At 38.1% G+C, this 21,043-nt stretch overlaps 1 protein-coding gene across 2 annotated transcripts; it reads left to right on the top strand.

Moving 5' to 3' along the window:
* The first annotated feature begins 3,344 nt into the window (after positions 1-3,344).
* LOC131398924 (aldo-keto reductase family 1 member C15-like) lies at positions 3,345-20,224 on the top strand. 2 transcript variants are annotated; one of them, XM_058532843.1, is made up of 9 exons: positions 3,345-3,428; positions 9,405-9,572; positions 10,455-10,571; positions 11,499-11,576; positions 12,387-12,509; positions 14,062-14,171; positions 16,232-16,397; positions 18,251-18,324; positions 20,173-20,224. In XM_058532843.1, exons 1-9 carry the CDS (start codon positions 3,345-3,347, stop codon positions 20,222-20,224), a joined length of 972 nt encoding a protein of 323 aa, XP_058388826.1. The 2 variants fall into 2 exon arrangements, with proteins under 2 accessions (XP_058388826.1, XP_058388825.1); XM_058532842.1 differs by having other exon boundaries at positions 18,251-18,333; positions 20,182-20,224.
* Positions 20,225-21,043: the final 819 nt, after the last annotated feature.

Raw genomic sequence — 21,043 nt, 5'->3', positions numbered from 1 at the left:
TTTGATGTTTCGTACACATATGTTTACAATTCTTCTAATTATGGTGGATTGACACTTTTATCAATATACAATATCGTTTTTGTCTCCTGTCACAATTTTTGTCTTCAAATTTTGTTCATCTGTTACTTGTATAGACATGCTAGCTCTCTCTCAGTTGTACATGGAATATCTTTTATCATTTTTCCCTTTCAAATTATTTTTGTCCTTAGATCCAAACTAAGTCAATTATAGAGAATATAGACTTGATCCTGTTTTTCTAATCCATTCTATCAATCTGTATCTTTTGATTGGGGGATTTTATTTACATTAAAACTAATTATTGATATGGAAAGAGTGACATTTTTATTTTTTTCTATATGACTTATGTCCCTTCTTTTCTCCATTGATACCTTTCTTTGTGTTTAGATGATTTTTTCTTAAACAACTTGTTTTAATGCTCTTCTTATTTTCAGTTGTGTATATTCTATGTTTATATTCTTTGTGGTTACCATGGGATTACAGATAACATTATAATGTTATAACAATCTATATTGAATTGATGCCAATTTAGCTGAAATATCATATAAAAGCTCTAGTCTTATACTTCTCAGTTCCCCTCTCCAAATCAATGTTATTGATGTCACAAATTTCATCTTTATACATTGTTTACATTTTAACATATATGCATAATTATTTTTAAACATTCATCTTTTAAATGTTGGAGAAATGATAAAGTAGAGTTACAAAATAAATTTATAAAAGTACCTTATTTTGTATTTGCCCATATATTTACCTTTACCAGAACTCTTTCCATATTCAGATGGCTTAAATTTACTGTCTGGTGTCCCTTCATTCAACTTGAATGACTCCCTTTACATTTCTTGTCAGGCTGTAATAATAGTAATGAATTCTTTCAGGTATTGTTTATCTGAGATTATCTTAATTTCTCCCTCATTTTTGAAAGACATTTTTACCTGATATAGATTTCTTGGTTTACAGGTTTTCTTTTTCTTTCAGTACTTTAAATATGTCATCCTACTGCTTTATGTCTTCCAAAGTTTCTGATGTGAAAACTGTTGATAGTTCTGCCTAGGATCCTTTGTGCCTGAGGAGTCATGTTTCCTTTGCTGCTTCAAGATGGTCTCTTGTCTTTGTTTTTCAACGTTTTGAATATAACATATGTGGATGTAGACCTCTTTGAGTTTATCCTGCATGAAATTCTTTGAGTCTCTTGGATTCATTGATTATTCAGGTCTTATAACATGTTTGAGGTGTTTTTGTTCATAATTTCTTCAAATAATCTCTCTGTCCCATTCTCTTCCTCTTCTCCTTCAGGGACTCCAGTAATGTGTATATTAGTCCACATGATGGTGTCACATATGTCCATACAGTCTGTTGACATTTCTTCATTCTTTTCTTTCTGTTCCTTGGGCTCCAAATTTCTATACCATTTTTGATATTTTCATTTTATTCACATATGACTTATCTGGTTTCCCTTACTTCTCTGTCAAATTTTTCCATTAACAATTTCAGCATGTATAAGATGGTTGTTTTACAACTTTTTTTCTATTAAGTCCAATGCCTGTGCTTGTTCAGGAACAGTTTCTGCCAATTTATTTTCTTCTCCTTAATCGGTCATATTTTCTGTTTTTATGTATGTTTTGTGTGCGTTTCATTGGGCATTTGAAAAAATAGCCATTTCTCCCACTCTTTGCAGATTTTTTCTATCTTGACAATCCTTCACTACTAGCTTGATATGCTCCTAGTCTTGAGATCAGCTCACCATTGAAAGCTGAAGGTCTTTTCGTTTCTTTTCTGAGTATCATCTTGTTTGGCCTGTGTGTGGCTTTTTTAATTCCCCTCAATACATGGATGCTTTTTGAGTGTCTTAATATTCCCCAAATTCACATCCAAGCATCTCCTCTGGACTTTATGTGGTCTGTTTTATGTCTCCACACTTTGTCTCTTGCCACTGGTATCTGTGCATCTATATTCCCCCTGCACCTGTAATGAGTCATTCCAGCTGCTTTTCAGCTCAAGCTTAGAGTTAGGTGAAACAGACAGCAGTCATTCAGGAAGCCCACAAATACGTTGGAACATTGCAAATAAGGTCTGTGATCACTCTGGTCTAAGAGAGGTAACTGTGAACTCGGCTGATGCCTCTTACAGACCAAGCCTTCACTGTGCAGGAGGAGCGGCAAGGGGGAGTAAGAACATGATGAAATTTCCTACCACTTTGAATCTAGCTTTTTCCTAACTAGGTGTTGACTTTGTTGCTGTTGATCTTAGTTTGGCTGTTCTCCAGAGCTCCTGTAAGGTTATTTCAGCTAATTTCTACTTGTTTCCTTATGTCTCCATGGGAGAACTTAGAGCTTCCTAGTTCATCATTTTGCTAATATTACTCTATGTGTTCAATTTTTAAACAGCTTCATAACTTTCCCTTGTACCAATGCATTGAAATTTGTCTAGATCTTCTCAAGATCATTGTGACTTAAATTGTTTCCTTTTTTTTTTTCTCATGAATCTCTTCAGGAAGATAATAAATTATATAAAATATTCATCAGGATTTTTGGTAGTTACATCATGATCATTTTCTAAAAGTTATATGACAGGGTGAGACATATAAACACTCAAATATTCTGTTTCCATACTGAAAATAATATCCCAAAACTGTTAATAATTAATATTCTGATAATCACCTTGCCAGATTGTCTTTTTCTGGCACCGTTTTCAGGATTGCACCCTTGTTAGGACTGGATATTCTTTTAATAAGCAAAGAAAAAGGAAACAAAGTAATTTTGCTGGTGGGAAAGACAAAAAGGCAAATTTTCTTTCAATTTGACATTTTAATTCATTCTTGAGGGTCAACTTTTTCAAAAATTACTCATTAATCATTCCTTTAAATTGTGCGTGTGTGTGTGTGTGTGTGTGTGTGTTCTGTAAGATAGTTAATTGTTTCAAGTGATGTATGATCAAGAAGAATCTTCATCATGGCAAGAAGAAAAATAGATTAGTATTTGGAAATTTCAAGTCTAACATGTGGTCAATAATTGTGGAGCAAATCTCTTGTAATAATTTACTCATATATGCAAATCCTGAGGAAAAAATTTTACTCATTGCAAAAAATTAATGATTTCTTTATCACTAGATAATTATGCACTGAGATTACTCTTTGAGAACAAACAAACAAATTAACTAGTTTCAATTCTCTTCTCACTCCATGGCTTCCTGCTTTAACCTTGCTCCTCCTACAATCCATATGCTGACAGCTGTCCTGTGGATTGCGTGTTACTTTCCTGTTATTAACATAACCTGTGAAGGCAGAAGAATAAAACAGAGTCAGCTTGACAGAGGCCTAACAGACAATGGATCCCAAATGTTGGCGTGTGGAACTGAATGATGGCCACTACATTCCTGTACTGGGATTTGGCACCTATGCACCTGATGAGGTAACAATGGTGGTCTTGGGTTTGAGAATGAGAAAGAAAATAGACCTAGCATGAGTGGTGGAATTTGACCTAGGTGGTCAAATCATTGAGTTCCTGTGTGAGTCTGGGAGACTCACTTGATTCCTGTAACCAGGCTAGAACTATTCCTCATACAAAGAGACAAAGTAGCCAATGTTCAGTCTGCATTGGGGTCTGATCATGCAGTCATCAACAGATTATTCCGGGTTTTCCTCCAGTTACCGCCTATTTCCCAGGTTGACAAAAACCACGAAACATAGCAGTCAAGAACACTGATAATCAGCTCTCTTGCTTAGAGGGTTATTGCATGGGAGTGGTTTCTCTGTCTACTTCTGCAATTCAAGAAATTTTTCCTCCCACCAAGAAGACGTGATCCAGAGAAATATTTGTGCTAAAAGATTCTGGAGATGAGGCGAGTGACAAATGATGAGAAAGAGTTGCTATTCTGCTGTGGGGTAGCCTACTGAGTGTCAGGCCATAAATACTCCACCTGTTGTTTGGCTCATACCTCTCCTACTGCTTGGGAATTTATCCCGAATGGAAAATATAATATCGTTTGAGGGAATAAGCTACAGTCTTCCAGGGCAAGGTTTCAATTATTTTCCTTTTAAAAGTACTTTCAATTGAAGCAAATAGAGTTGGAGCTTGGACACAAAAGGGAGCAAGGAGGACAAGTCACTAGACTGGAATCTTAGAAGTTTGTCTTCCAATTTTGTCTTGAGATTATTTAGTTATATGACAAGGGATTAGTACCTAAACTTTGAGTCTCATTTTCTCATCTATAAACAGGAGTAAATGTTCAGAGAAACATTTAGGAGACAGATGACAGAATTTGTTTACTTTGTAGTGCAAAATGGTATGAACAGGAGGGCAGAGTCAAGGACACCACTGAAGCCTCATCTTTGGTAAACCTTTGAATGCCCCTCCCCCTAAGGCAAGAGCATACCCAGCTGATGGCAGTTACCAAGTAACAAGTTCCTCACAGCATCATAGAAATAGAAAGCTTCTGAAACACTTAGAAAGAAATGGAATATTATTCAGCCTTAAAACAGAAGGAAATCCTGCCATTTTCAAGTAGATGGATGAACCTGCAGCACATTATGCAAGTGAAATAAGCCAGACACAGAAAGACAAACATTGCATGATACCACTTATATATGAAATTTTAAAAAGTCAAACTCATAGAAGCAGAGAGGAATGGGGACCAGGGAGTGGCAGAGGAGGCAGTGGGAAATATGGGGAGATATAGTTCAAAGGGTATAAATTTTAAGTTATAAGATGAATAAGTTCTGGAGTACAGTTGTACAGCATGGTGACTATCATTAATAATAAAGTATTATATTCTTCAGATTTGCTAAGAGAGGAGATCTTAAGTGTTCTCACCACACACACACAAAAGTTAACTTTCTTATGTGATGGATATATTAATCAGCTTAATAGTGGTAATCGTTTCATAATGTATACTTATATAAAAACATTATGTTGTGCACCTTAAATATTTAATTTTTTATCTGTATACAATTTTTATTTAGTGTGTTCTGTGTGACTACACTGCTAGAGCATTCTTAGAAGTTTTCACCTTGTTTCCTGGGACTTCGTTGCATGTACCTTTTGATTTTATGGATTTTGCTTAGTGAGTTCTCACAATATAAGTCATATCCATTACTAAATCAATATGTTGAATCTTGTGAATTATTTCAGCAGATCACTGACCCCACGGGTGGGGTGGGGACCATCAATGATCAACCAGTGTTGGCCCAGGATTGAAACCGTTCATGTGATGCTGAACTTTTATTACTCATCAGGAAATTCACAGGCAAACTTCCGTGGGTTCATCACCACACATGCAGAGCTAACCTAAGACGTGAGGAAAAGCTGATGCTTGGGAAGGTCAAACTTTGTGCCTTAGCTCTCTCTCAGTCATGTGGATATCCAACTACTACCTTTAGTTGCTCATCTGGGTTCCTAAGGGCAAAGCTGTGGAGGTCACCCAACTAGCTATAGATGCTGGCTTCTGTCATATTGATTCCACTCATTTGTAAAATCATGAAAAGGCAGTTGCACTGTCCATGAAGCAACAATGAAGATGGCACTGTGAAGAGAGAAGACATATTCTACCTTTCAAATGTGCTGTGTATGTGGTGCATGTATGTGCACGTTTGTGACCGTGATTGTGTGGAGATGACAATTATATGATCGGATCAGTAGTTGTTTGGTGAATTGTGCTTATTGGTACAATATTTTTCACACATGTTCATATATTAAATCTAGTGTCAAAAAAGATGATGGTTTTTTCATCATTGTTTTGTTCAAATTTTATGATTTTAAAGTAAAATCATTTTACTTTTCTGAGCCTCAGACCATAACAGTGTGATTTAGCATTGACTACTGAATCAGACAGAACTGTGATCATATTATAGGCTTCCTATAATCTGAGTGACTAACTAGGATCTCTTACCACCTTGAATCTCAATTCTCACCTCTGTCAATAAGAGAGAGCACCCTTTTCACCATCTCTGGCTTTCACTAAGTGGCATGACAAGCAGTTCACTCTGGGGTTTCAGGGGCTGGGTCTTTTGAGGGTGGGTTATCATTATTATTATTTTGGTTACTTAACATATATTGAACACTTACCATGTATTTTAAGTACTTTCCATGTATTATCTTTAATTTCTCAACACCTCTCCTAGGTAAACTATTATTCTTATTTCTTACACATGTAAAAATCTAAGCTCAGGCTACTCTCCGTGAACTCGTCTGCTGCCTCATTCTGAGTCTCTCTTCTCTTTGTTAGAAATCCCTGATGCGCACTGGGCACAGGAGAAATATACAAGTAACATGACCAGTTTGTAGCAGCTTTGCTGTAGGTTTCTTGGTGCTGGAAGTATTTGACAATCAATTTGCCAGAGGTTTCCAACATTGAAACCTTTGTTGTATCAAAAGCCACTCATTCCAAGTATTAGGTATTAGAAAGGAAGACATAGGCAGCATAAAGTAACAACGGAGACAGAATTCCGCTTCTCATCAAATGTATAATTCACCCATCCACGTGGTCGACTGCAACACACTTAAAAAGTGTCAAACACTGATCAAAGTGAGGTAGGGGCAGCTTCTTGGTTGCTTTGGAGGGATTGCACCTATAAGTTACAGAAACCAATATGCTCTGTCTTGGTAGAGCTATGACACGAAATATCAATAGCTAATAGCAGTCAGACAGGTCCAGTTTGTTTGCAATGACATAATTATCCAATGCATACACCATTATAGCTTAAGCACAGTGTATGTCTTACTTAGATTATATCCAATTTTTTTTATTACTGTTGTTAAATAGGGAAAAGGACCATAGAGAATAGAACAACTAGGCAATGCTACATGGGATGCTATAAGGATAAATCCAACTCTCTGTAGCCCTTACATAGTAAGCTGTCTGAGAAACTGGGGAAAGAGATTGTAATTCATACATAGATGTTTTCAGTCTCAGTAAAGATGAATTGTGGCTTCCACCCCCAGTTAGGTGGAGAATTTACTGTAGTCAACTCGCCACTGAGGGGTTGGCCTTTCTCCTAGAGGAAGGATGCCTTATCAAGACTCAGTGTTAGTCTCTGCCGCTGCTGACAGTCACCCATATCAAAATAGCGGTAGCTCAAACAACTTTGGTGTTGGCCATGTGATTGGCCCATGTGTAGTCTTAATCTCTTCCACTATGGCTATTCCATTCATGAGCCCATTGTGTAGGCACTAGAGTAGTCATGTATAGAGGCTAAGTAGTATCCAGGGGACAAGATATCCTCTTTACCTAATTATTGAGAGCCTCTCCTGGAGACTCTGGTGGTCATAGTAATCCCCCATGCAGAGCCATAGGTGCTCACAGTTAGAAGTCTGGGTCAGTCTTCACGGATACGTTGAGTGCCTAGCAGATATAGGTAGAGTGACAACTGTGTCTGTCACAATAATGGACTCCATCTAGTACACTTCTCATTTAATCCTCCTTACAACCTTTCTAAAAATTAACTATTATTTTCCCTTTAAACCAATCGGTATGCTTTATTTTTTTCAATTTTATTTCAACTTTTTTCAGGTCAAATTGGCAGAATTCTAAGATGAGTAAAATGTGTGACATGATGACGTGGTACATGTACACTTTGTGAAAAGTTTCTACTCATGAAGCTTAACGCAAGGATCACTTCCTATATTTACCTTTTTTTTCCTTGTTGAGGACATTTAAATTATATTCTCTTAGCAAACTTCAGTTATACAATATAGTATTATCAAATATAGTTACCATGTTACACATTAGATCCTCTGACCTTAATTTTCTTATAGCTGAAAGTTTGTACCATTTTACCAACCTCTCCCATTTTCCTCCAACGTCTAGCCCCTGGCAAGCACTTTTCTACTCTTTCTATGAATTTGAATTTTTTTCAGATTCCACCTTACAGTATTTGTCTTTATCTGTCTGCTTTATTTCACTTAGTATAATATCCTCCAGCTTCATCTATGTTGTTACAAATGACAAGCTTTCCTTCTTGTCCAAAACTGAATAATGTTCCATTGTATACATATACCATATATTCTTTATCCATTCATCCATCAGTGGACACATAGGTTGTTTACATACTTTAGCTATTAGGAATAATGCTGAAATGAACAAGAGAGTACAGATATCCCTTTGAGATAATGAGTTTGTTTCCTCTAGACAAATATGCAGAAGTGGAATTGCTGGAGCAGATGGTAATTCTATCTTTAATTTCTTGACATACCACCACATTGTTTTCCTCAGTGGTTGTACCAATTTACATTCCCACGAACAGAGCACAGTGGTTCCCTTTTCTCCTGGCATTTGTTATCTCTTATCTTTTTGATAATAGCCATCCTAACAGGTGTGAGGTGATATCTCATTGTGGTTTTGTATTGCATTTCCCTGATGATTTGTGATGTTGAGCACCTTCGAAGGTACCCATTGACTATTTGTATGTCTTCCTTGGAAAAATGTCTATTAAGATGCTTTGCCCATTTTTAAATTGGGTTATTTATTGTTTTGCTATTCAACTGTATGTCTTCTTTGTATATTTAGAGTATTAACACCTTATCAGACATGTGATTTGCAAATATTTTCTCCCATTCCACAGATTGCCATTTAATTTTGTTGGTGGTTTCCTTCGCTGTGCAGAAGCTTTTTATTTTGATGTAGTCCCATCCTTTTATTTTTTCATTTATTGCGTTTGCTTTTGGTGTCTAATCCAAAACATGATTGTCAAGACCAATATCAAGGAGCTTACCACTATGTTTACTTTTAGGAGTTTTATGAAGGTCTCTTTTGTTAATGGTTAAATTTCCAGTGCTCTAGGGTCTAGCACAATGTCAGGCACACAGGAGGCACTTAATAAATATTTTTTGCATAAATATTGAATGAGAGAACCTGGGGTATGAAAGATAACAAAAATAAAAACCACATTAATGACTTTAAGAGCCCAGTTGAGTGGAAACTGGATGGAGAATGGGTATTATGGACTCATTTCCAATTCTAGCCTCAAAATAGATACTGGAATCTACATTTGTATATATATCTATATCATCTATACTTATAAGTATCTCTATATCTCTATCTACATCTACATATAGATCAACATCTCTCCCCATCTATATCTTTAGATGTTTTTTCCATGTGCCAGAAGTTTTCCTGTTAGTTACATCTTTACAACAAATTCTTTATTGAGAGAGACTTGATTTTCTGTGTTCTATGGTGAAGCCCATTTCACTAAGTCATTTCAGATTAGACGTCATGTTTGGTTTTAGTCTGTGCCCCCCTAGGACAGACTAAAGGTTTCTTACCAGGGCTTGCACCATCAAGCAGGGGAATGGGAGATACGGAGAGACAACTAGTGAAACTGCTATGAAGGAAATAAATTGCCTCTCTCTGAGTCAAGTGTATTTCCAACCCTTATTAATATTTTATAGGTTCCTAAAAGCAAGGCTGAAGAGGCCACCAAAGTGGCTATTGATGTAGGTTTCCGTCACATCGACTCGGCACACCTCTATCAAAATGAGGAGGAGATCGGCAGGGCCATCCGAGAAAAGATGGCGGATGGTACCGTGAAGAGAGAGGACATATTCTACACCACCAAGGTGCTGTGAGGGGAGTGATGAGAGGTTGCTGTCATCACAGAAACAATATTTTGCAAAAAAATAAAAGTCCGTATTGGTTTGACTAATTTGTTTATCTCCTAATATTGCAAGGGCCCATGATAGAAAAACAGAAAAAGCTTTCTATGCCCTGAAATGTGTTAAGGGTGGGGCCCCATTGCTCAACCTCTCTGATCATCTGTCAGCGTTCATATGTGAAGAACAAATAATGATACTTTCTTCTTCATCTGTCGTATGAATGGACTGAGCCACTGTGGAGTGAATCCACTGCTTTTATCCTTCAGCAGATTCTCTCAGGACATATCCTAGTGAGAATAACATATTATTAAGAAAAGGGACCCAGACTAGGAAATACTTTTCTCATGTCAACATTGAGTTTACTGAAATGTGTAAAATTTTTTGAGGTGGAAAACACTACTTCAAATGTCAAGAGAGCTGAGGTCTCTACAGAATTATCCTGTGTATTTCAACATCAGTGATAACGTGTTCTAAGAATGTGGGCCTCTCAGCAGGGCTCTTTTCAGGCATTTATTATATGGGACAGTAGGTTCCATTTCCCCTTACCTCACATTGCTTGACTTTCCTTGCAGAGTTGACTTTTCTAACCCTTTAAACACTGAAGTTGCTTTTCCTCATCAATCTAACTATTTTTACATTTCGCTTAGAGTCACTCAAATAGATCTCAGTTCACCTTAAGGAGGTCATTTATATGAAGTCATATAAATTTAGCCCCAGCAGCTCTTATTTTTAGACCACCACAGTAGTTTGTTACTCACTACTCAATCTTTTAACTATGAGGTTTAATTTGAGTCCACAAATGTGGGAAATCATAAGCCATTTTTTTATTTCTTTTTATCACTGCAGCTTTGGCTTACTTGCCTTCGACCAGAATTGGTTAGACCAGCCCTGGAAAGATCACTGAAGAAACTTGGACTGGACTATGTCGATCTCTTCATCATTCATGGGCCAATTGCTATGAAGGTCAGCTTCTGCTCTTATGCCCAAGGGTATTTCCTCACTGCTATTGCACCTCCATTCTCTCATTCTGGCTGGGTATTCTGGGTTCTTACTGAGAGAGGTAGGTTTGAGTGTGGTGGATAGAATTGCTAAATGATTTACAAGTCTCCTGGATAGTTGTGTCACTTCACTGTCAAAATTTTTTTTTCCTCATCCCGAAGCCTTCAGAAGCACTGAAATTCAATGATCTCAGTGTCTCTACCTCAAAGAGTTGAGGACATCACCTTACATGTCTGATTGACATGCTGCTGTCTGTAGTCTCTTAGTGATTAGGTTCCTCAAGAATGTTGAGTTACAACAGACTGCAGAGATACAATGGGAAATTCCCACCACTTTAGGGGGAGAGTCCCCCCCATATGGTCCTCTCAGTCACAATCAAGAGTGAGACACTCTGGGATGGTCCATTTTACACCACTGGGGTCCTTTGGGCTTTGCTGATCCAAAGGATCAGTGACAGTGGATGTTCACTGAGCACACCTGGTATCCTCACTATCTCTGAGTTGCATTATCATAAGCTGGAGCTAAAACACATTCCTCAATAGTAAAGGTAAGTCCTGTCATCCAAACCAGTGTGTCCCTGGGAAATGAAATCAATTCCAACCTTGGGGGAGAATTCATTCTTAGTGAAGTTCAGGGGTTTGTGTGAAGAGTAGGGTAGAGGTAATTGGGGGAGAGGCACTTTGCTACAGTCTCTCAGGTGCTGCTGATCTTTCTTCCTCTCATGTCTTCTCTTATAACACAGAGACACACATACACACACACAGATAAATACACACAAACTCTCCAATTAGCCTCTTGTAGGTCTTGTGACCAAGCTCCTTAGGCACAGGAAAGTAATTCTTAAAAAAAAAACAACTCTTCTTTATCCTCTCTCTGCTCTCCATATTCCAGCCTGGGGAGGAGCTTGTGCCAAAAGACGGAAGTGGGAAAATAATTTTAGATACAGTGGACTTTCGTGACACATGGGAGGTAAGTACCTCCACTGATGTACAAGAGACTCTGAGTGACGAGGTGGAGATCACTGGATCAGAGTCATAAAGAATGGGTTCTGGCCCCATAAGTTGTCTGTCATCGGCCACATTGCTGCACTTCCCTGTAGCATGGTGTTCTCATCTGTAAAGGAAGGGAGCTGAATGGGATGACCTCTAAGGGCTATTCTTCATCTAAACTTCTGTGGTTTTAAGTATGGATTTCTTTGCCCAATGATCAGGCTGACCCTAGGAGCCCTATAAGTGATATTCAGTCAAACTTAAGAGGAATTAGTGCTCCAACTCAAGATGGACAAACAAGCCCATGGAAGGAGGGAAGGCTGTGTCTGACTTAGCAGCAGAGTGGACTATAGGAGAGTGAAGCATGCACTTATGTAGCCCTTCCCACCACACGTTTCACCCTTCAAGGAAAGAATAAGCATCCAAACCCTCTACTAGGAAATCCTGAGAGTTCTTCTTCGCCCTTGACTGGGACACCATTGCGCAATAGCTAATCCAGTTGCTATTAGATGCCAAGTGGAAATTGGCACATGGAAGGGGATGGGGAGGGAAATTGAAAGCATCTTCACGTCTGTTTATCATCCTGGATGTCCATGTAATAGAAGCAAGGAGACAAAATATGTGTGTATAGGAATAAAGGACATTAGGAAACAATGTATTGAAGTGATAAAATGGATTCAGTCAAATCGTGAGATATGTGATAACAGATTTCCTGTGTTTAAAACATTAAATGTCAAATGAAAGGGCCAAAGTACACGAAAAGTTTACCACACATTACCCTCCTCCCCAGGCTCTGGAGAAGTGTAAAGATGCAGGATTAACCAAGTCCATTGGGGTGTCCAATTTCAATCACAAACAGCTGGAGATGATCTTGAACAAGCCAGGGCTCAAGCACAAGCCCGTCTGCAACCAGGTGAGCCTGGAGCCCGCTGGGTCTTCATTGCTTTCTGCCCTTCACTCATTGTTGCTTAATTAACAGTCCTCAAATTTCTGTCTCGATGTCACCTGTGTAATGATAGCTCCTTTTACTGCCATAGGAAATGCCAAAGAAGGAACAGGTAGAATGGCATGGGAAGAGTATTGGTTCAATTCTTCAGAGGTGGGCTTGAGGTTCCTATGAGACGTCCAAGTGGAAACACTGAGTTGGCAGATGGCAATAGTGGTCTGGAGCTCATGAAGGCAGTCAGGGCTATATTTTTGAGTATTGCTTCATGGATCGTAATTAAGTCAATATTTAAGGATTAGGCAAAGAGGTGCTGGTTAGGAGATTGAAGAGGAGATTGCCAGACAGGGAGAGAGAAAATGAGGAGAGTGCGGTGTCAGGAAAGCCAAAGAAGAGGCATGAAAAGGTTTGTGTGAGCCATAGGGTGGACCCTGCTGAGGAGCAGCCAATCCAAATAAGGATGGAAAGAGTTATTGGGTTAATGACATGGAGTCAGTGACACCTCGCAGGAACAGGTACACAGAGGTGAGAGAAAATGCCAGAGAGAAAAGCAAAGGAGTGGAAAGTGAGGAAATGGGAAATTATAATTAAAGGAAATAATTTCTAAGAATAACACCCAAGGCTGCCAATTTTTAAACACTGTGGCATTGTAAAGCTGTATAGCTTTTCTGTAAAACAGATTGAAAATTACTCAAGACATCATTCCAATATTTATACATTTTGTCTTTGTTGTTTCATTTCTACCAATCTAGTTCTAGAAAATAATTCAAAATATGTTAAAATGTGTCCTTCCCTTCCCCCCTTCCTCCTCCTCCTGGTTCTTTTTCTTTTTCATCACTTTATCTCCAATTAATTTGTGAAATAAACTAAGCCTTTTTATCCTTTAAGTCTTCCCACACAATTGATGTAACTGATTGATCCCTGTGATACAGTTTGATACGATATTGTATTTTGTACCCTTGTATATTGGAGGGCACATAGAAAGACTTGATCACATACGTATGTCATTGTGAATTCATGAATTTTAACAAATATGATGTTTTCCTATCCAATGTAGTTACTTTTCTTTCTGATCATCATATTACACCATTTTATTTGCCTCTTCAAGTGATTTTCTGAGTCCCTTCACATACTTAATTGTCTTTCCTATCTTCTTAACTTTCTAGAGTGTAATTATTCTAGGCTCAATTTGTAGCTTTTTGCCCAGACCTGCAATCAGCCATTTTTTCTAAAAAATCTTAGTTTCTTTCAGTAGGAAATGACATTTAGAGGCCACAACCTGGTTGTATGAGTCTTTAATCATTTTAAACACTAATAAAAATATAAGATGAGAATTGTTTGATCATTTCTGAAAACCAACTGCATTTGAAGGGATTTTCATAAGGTGCATGGAAAAAACAGCAATTTGAAAAATATAGTATATATATATTAAAGTAGTGTTAGATAGCCTTTCAAAGTCTTTTCAAATTTACATGTTATTAGCTCCTGTATTCTGATACCTTTTGGTCTTGGCAACTTACAGGTGGAATGTCACCCTTACCTCAACCAGAGCAAACTACTGGAGTTCTGCAAGTCCAAGGATATTGTTGTAGTTGCCTACAGTGCCCTGGGGTCCCATAGAGACCCAAAATGGTAATGAGAATATTAGAGTTAACCTATTTCACCAACTCTGTTGATGAAGAAACACATTTTTTTTTTTTTGTGAGGAGCATCAGCCCTGAGCTAATGCTACCACAGCATGGACTGACAACTGGTACATCAGTGTGCACCTGGGATCCAAAACAGGGCCGCTAGCAACGGAGCGTGTGCACTGAACTGCTATGCCACGGGGCACGCCCCCAAGAAACATTTTTTTAAGTTAATTTTTAGCATTTTATTGTGGAAAGTTTCAAATATAAATTGTGATCACAACAGTGTAGTAATCAATGGATGAATGGATAAAAAAGTGGTATTTATACACAATGAACTACTATTCAGCCACAAAAAAGATGATATCTTAACATTTTTATAACATGGGTGGGCCTTGAGGGTATTATTCTAAGTGAAATAACTCAGAGACATATCATATGATCTCACTCATAAGTCAAGGATAAAAACAACAACAAACAAACAGATACAGAGATTAGACAGGTGGTTACCTTAGGGTGAGTGGAGAGGGAGGAGGCTGAAAATGGTGAAAGGGCACATGTGTATTGATGGATAGTAATTAGTCTTTGGGTGGTGAACAAGATGTAGTCTACACAGAAATCGAAATATAATGATGTACATGTGAAATTCATGTAATGTTATAAAGCAATGTTACCTAAATAAAAAAAAATAATAGTGTAGTGAATTCCCAGGTACCATCCCTAGGCTTCAACCATCACCAACATTCTTTCATTCTGTTTCCTCCATATGGACATCTATTGCAACCCCACTCTAAATATTATTTTTTAAACTGATTTAATGTAAATCATTTTTTTTTCTATGGGGAAGATCAGTGCTGCGCTAACATCTGATGCCAATCCCCCTCCTTTTTGCTGAGGAAGATGGGCTCTGGGCTAACATCGGTGCCCATCTTCCTCCACTTTATATGGGACGCTGCCACAGCATGGCTTGACAAGCGGTGTGTTGGTGTGCTCCCGGGATCTGAACCTGCGATCTCCAGGCCGCCACAGCCCTGCGCACGCACTTAATCGCTACACCACTTGGCCGGCCTAATGTAAATCACTTTTTTTTTTTAATTTTTTGTTTACTGAGGTAACATTGGTTTATAACATTGTATAAATTTCAGGTGTACATCATTATACTTCTATTTCTGCATCTATTACATCATGTTCACCACCCAAATACTAATTACAAACCATCACCACACACATGTGCCGAATTATCCCTTTTGCTCTCCTGCCTCCCCGCTTCCTCTCTGGTGGTGTTCATTGCAGCGTTATTCACCATAGCCAAGACTTGGAAGAAACCTAAGTGCCCATCAAGGGACGAATGGATAAAGAAGATGTGGTATATATACACAATGGAATACTACTCAGCCATAAGAAACGATGAAATCCAGCCATTTGTGACAACACGGATGGACATAGAGGGTATTATGCAAAGTGAAACAAATCATTTTTAAAGTAAAGCTTACACAGCTTGTCATGCATAATTCTTAGTTGTCTAATTTTGAAAAATATATGTACTCTATAACCCGACCCCCGTCATGAAACAGAACCTTTCTATCTCCCAACAAATTTCTTTTGTGTTCTTTTTCAGACCATTCTGCCTCATCCCAAGGCAACCATCTGTCTGATTTCTTTTTCAACTTAGATTATTTGGTATGTTCTAGTACTTCACTTATATAAGAAGTCATAGAATATATACTGTTTTCTGTCCAGCTTCTTTGGCTGAGCATAACATCTGTAAGATTTATCCACGTTGTTGCAGGTATCTTCTTCAATCTCCTTTACTGCTCAGTAATATTCCGTTGCATGGAATTAAATACCACAAGTTGCTTCTCCATTCACCCGGCAATGGAAATATTAGTTGTTTCCAGTTTGGTACTATTATGTATGAATCAATAAGAATATTCATGAAACTCTTTTTTAATCATATCACATTGTGCCTACTTCTCTGAATTATCTGAGGAACTTGGAGAAAAGATTAATCTGGATTTTCATTCCAGCACCTTTCAAATATGTGTTTTTTGATTTTTTTTTCAGGGTGGAAAGGGACAGTCCGTATCTCTTGGAGGATCCAATCTTGAATGCCATTGCCAAGAAACACAACCGAGGCCCAGGCCAGGTTGCCCTGCGCTACCAGCTGCAGAGGGGGGTGGTGGTCTTGGCCAAGAGCTTCAATGAGAAGAGAATCAAAGAGAACTTCCAGGTACAGGCTGAAGAGTCTCTCCAGAGGGAGGAACCAGTTCTGTGGAGGGGCCATCTCTCTTGCCTTTCAGCCCCCACACGTGTTCATGCAATCCTGTGTATCTCTCTCTGTGTGCTATGAGGTCAGCTTGGAAGGGCGGGAAGGGAGAGCACCGGCCTTAGTGTCTTAAGTATTATGGCTTCTAGGCCCAACTTTGTCCCCTCCTACTTGTATGACACATAGCACATTTCATATCTGTTTTTCCATCTGTTGTAGGAGTGCTTCATTGCAGGGAAACCTTTACAACCCAGGTTCCTCTCCTTCTCCAACTCTACTGGAAGAGCCCCTATTTGTATGTCAATATCAAACCAAATAGCATTAGCTGCTTTGTTAAACCATCACAACACCCCAGCACCGTTGTTGACCACCATGGCACTTGGCATGGCTCTGTTAGATAGTTTTTCTTTATTAAACTAAAATTGTTAGCTTACATGTCTCTGTTCTCTCTAGACCATGAGACTCTAAATATAGTGATTCTTCCGGGTCACCTTTTCGCACCATTTCCCCAGAAGAGCTCTTTGGAGGTAGGATCTAGATATACAAGTTTATAGATGGGCGAAAAACGAACAAGTAAAGTTTTTCTGTAAATTCTCCCTCATACATCTCCTGGTGCCTTAGATCAATCAGTGGTGTTCAACTTATTTGTTGTGAAACTCATGAGAATTGTGAAAAACTACTTAAATTCTATTCCATTTTAAGACAGCAGCTAAAAATTCAACCACGAGTTTAATATTTGCAAAATATTAAATTTTTTTTTAAATTAAAGACATTCAGAGCATATTATTTATTATGTATTTGCTCTAAAACCTTGAAGCTCTAGATTTAGTTCAATCTATAAAAATATCAAATACATAAATCTAAATCTCATAGTTAAACCAATCAGAAAAATTTTCCATTTTATTTTTCGGTTCAGTTCAACATGTTAATACATACACTTATGATAACCAAATCACTTTTGGAGTATATTTTTAAGATGACTGACGGACAGGTAGCTGACAGATAGATAGCTAGCTAGATAGACAGACAGATAGAAAGAGAAGGCACTCAGTTTTCCATAAGTTGTCCCTGCTATTAAATAATGAGCTTCCCACTTTCATATTTCTCACCAAAGATCAGTCTGCTTTGCTATTAATGGAATCTCCGTTAGGGTCTATGCATTGGAAAATAAAAAAACATCAATACTTAACGAAAAGAGACTTTATTTAAAGGGAGAACTCTCTGAATGTAAGACGTGTCGCAGATATCAATCAGAAAGAGTTTTCTTTTACAGGGAAGAGTAAACACCACAAGAGAGAGAATGGTGTTTGGAGTTGGCATGAGCAGGGGATATAGTCAGATAGTAGAAAGGGAATGGTTTTTCTGAAGGGCGCCAGATACTTGGAGACGACCTAATGGGGAGTTGCTCTTCCTCCCAATACTTGTTTGAGTTCAAGGCTGTCAAATTCTAGGAGCTGGTGGGGAAGGAAAAATCAGACTAAAGTTGGATCATGTCAGCAAGTATTCTGTCCAGATTGTCCTATTGTCCCATTGTTTTTTTTTTCTTTTCTGTCACAGTCAATTCACATGGAAAGATTTGGAACTGATGAATTGTGAGTCTTTCTTCTGTGAAGTGGAGAGAAGGAGAGGAAGTGGGGAAGGAGAGGTGGACAGCACAGGCAGAAGAGTTCTCAGGCCAGCACACCTGGAAGCTGAGCACAGGGAGGGCTTCCCTGGACGCTCTCCTTGCCTCCATCCAGCTGGAAAGTCCTCAAGTTCCCAGGGAGAAGCCAGCTGCTTTGGAGAAATGTTTAATGTGATCCTCTCCCTCATTTCAGGTTTTTGACTTTGAATTGACTGCAGAAGACATGAAAGCAATTGACGGCCTCAACAGAAATTTCAGATATGCTAAAATACTCTTGTAAGTGACCTGTAGATTGCTTGTCACAGGTTGTTTTCTGTAGCATGCAGGTTAGCAGAGGAACTAGACTTCTCTAAATTGGGACGACAGGTCTTATTTTGGGTGTAAGAGTGAAACAAGAGCTTCCTGTAGACTCAGACCAGAGGTGATTCCAGGGCTCAGTCTCTGACTCAACAGAAATGTGATTGGGTCCAAGTCAGACCACAAGTAATATTGCCAAAGTTTGCATCATGGGGAATTCACTAATTTTATGCCCCTAGTCTTTGTGTCTCGTCAGCTTCCGCACAGGGCCACTTACCCATTCAACAGGGAAGGTACAATGCCTACAGCCCACTATACTTTTAGGAGCCTATAAAATGTATCATCTTTAATTCCTTTTCAAATCAGGAGAAAAAATGATTATATTAATAATGCAAACATAAGAATGAATCCAGACTGGGTTCTATTCATTTTTATCCTTACACAACAGTGAAATGTAACATTAAAATTTTTTGGAGGAAGGGGCCCAGGAAGGCAAATGTGCATAGGTTCTGTGCAAGTCCTACCGTGGCCCTGCTTCCACTAACTCTCCAAAGTGTCCAGTGACATTTCTCTTAATGGGCATTTCTGTTCCAAGACAGCATCCATTTCTTCCAAATTTCTCTCTTCATTGGCCTCTTTTCGCATCACAACTCCCATTTCCTCAGCCATGTCATCTCACTGGAGTGAATTTTTAATGGATCATGGAATTAACTAACCCTAACATTAGTGACTGATGTGTGCCCAGTGGCACACCCCAAAATGACTTCATCTGGATTCTCTGTTTCTTGTGGCAAGTCTTACTCCAGGGTGGTCTTTGTCCATCAGGAGACCATCCCCTGGGAGCCTCCACCTCCTTTGACTTTGACTTGTTCACAAATGTAGTATTCCAGGTGTTCAGTTACTGCAGGAGCATCTCATGATAAAGATAAAGAAGACACATCGAACTGAGAAGTTTGGAAGGGAGTTTAGAAATGAGAGGAATAAAACTATAGTTATAGAATAAAGATCTAGTTCGAAAAGAAAGATCACAAAATTCTGCTTCTTGTCTGTAAAATTATATCATGATTCTGAGAAAGTAACTTTTCTCTTAACAAAGGCTTTTAAGTGTAAGTCTATGATCTCCTTCATTAGGCTGTGAATGCTAGTCTCACTCATCTTTGTGGTCCTATGTCAACAGCACAATTCTTGGCCCTTAGGATTTCTCAGAATGCACTCTTTGGTGAAATTGAATTGAAAGGGACAAATTTAAAAAGGAAAACATGAACACGGAAAAAAATGGAAAACAGCAGTAATACTAATGATTGAATAACAAGTATTCTCATGAATTATAAATGCAGAAAACAGTAATGACATTTTGTTGGTGTGGTTTGTAGGTGTACATGTTGTCTCCTCAATAGACTAGAATTTTCTTAATGGAGGGACTCTGGATTGTTGAGGGTGCTCAGTACATATTAGTGGAATGAATGTGTGAAAAAGAACAGCAAAATCCTTACCATGATCATTCCCATTGGCTAGGGACAACAGTTACACCTGGTGCTGAAAAGACCACAGCATTTTAGCCATAGTTCTTACTTATAAAAATATAAATTGTCATTTAAATCAAACTCTCTGCCACTTGGCATTTATTTATGTGGGGATGTGGGAATTGGGCATGCAGGTGGAGTTTGTACATGGACAGGGAGCCTGCACGTATGTGTGTCAGGGTAGTAGGAGGGACATGGTTGTGAATTTAGTTTTCATCCCATCCTAACTGCATCCCCAGTCAAACCACCTCCTTGATGGTGTGAAGACAGAGTTAATGAATTAATATCCCTCCTTCTCTTTCAGTGCTGTTGATCACCCTCATTATCCATATTCTGAAGAATATTGACCATGAGCTATCCACCATGAGCTCCACCAGAAGCTTACTGCTTCTAAGGGTGTGGAGAGGATTTCTGTACTTTGCAGAGGTGATTCAAAGCAGCATCTCTAGTTTCAGGATGCTGTCCTCTCTTTTTTTCATTTTCATTTGTTTTTTCATTTTGTGAAATAATAAACTTCAAAATAAGGATGTTTGCATTATGTGATTATTAAAATAATATATACAAATTATAGATAACTAGAAAATAAAAAGGAAATGAAAGACAATAAAAACAACATTTAATTATCTCATTTAAAATTTCTTGAATTTTGGTGCATTTTCCATAATAATTTTCCTATAGAAATGTGGGGTAAGTGTTTATTTACAAAATTGAAATAATCTTCAATAAACCAACTGTATCCTATTTTTTATGAATAATGAAAATATTTTCCCTAGCTATGAAATATTATTAAATGTTCCAGTATTATATTTTGCTTGTTGTCAAGTAGTGCATCTTATTAATTCATTTAATTTCTTAATCATCTGCCTATGTTTTGGCGTTTTGATTAGTTCTTGTGTATTTTCCCATGGTTTCATTTATTCATTCAGCAAAAACTTTATTGAACATCCTTTATGTGCCAGACATTGTTTTAACAATAAGTTAATAGGCAAGGATTAAATTAAAATGAACAGTGTCTTGAGTTTACAGGCTAGTGGAGGACGAAGACCATGAAGGACATAAGGAGTACTGACTGTTAGAAATGCATACGTGCCTGTTGAGAGACAATTCCATATGGTCTCACATTTCCATATGCCTGATTATCAGACTACCCTGCATTCCATACTACT

This window comes from Diceros bicornis, chromosome 36 (assembly GCF_020826845.1).
Source record: "Diceros bicornis minor isolate mBicDic1 chromosome 36, mDicBic1.mat.cur, whole genome shotgun sequence".
Lineage (NCBI taxonomy): Eukaryota > Metazoa > Chordata > Mammalia > Perissodactyla > Rhinocerotidae > Diceros > Diceros bicornis.
The sequence above is the reverse complement of the archived record's forward strand: the minus strand, read 5'-3'. Positions and strand labels throughout refer to the sequence as shown.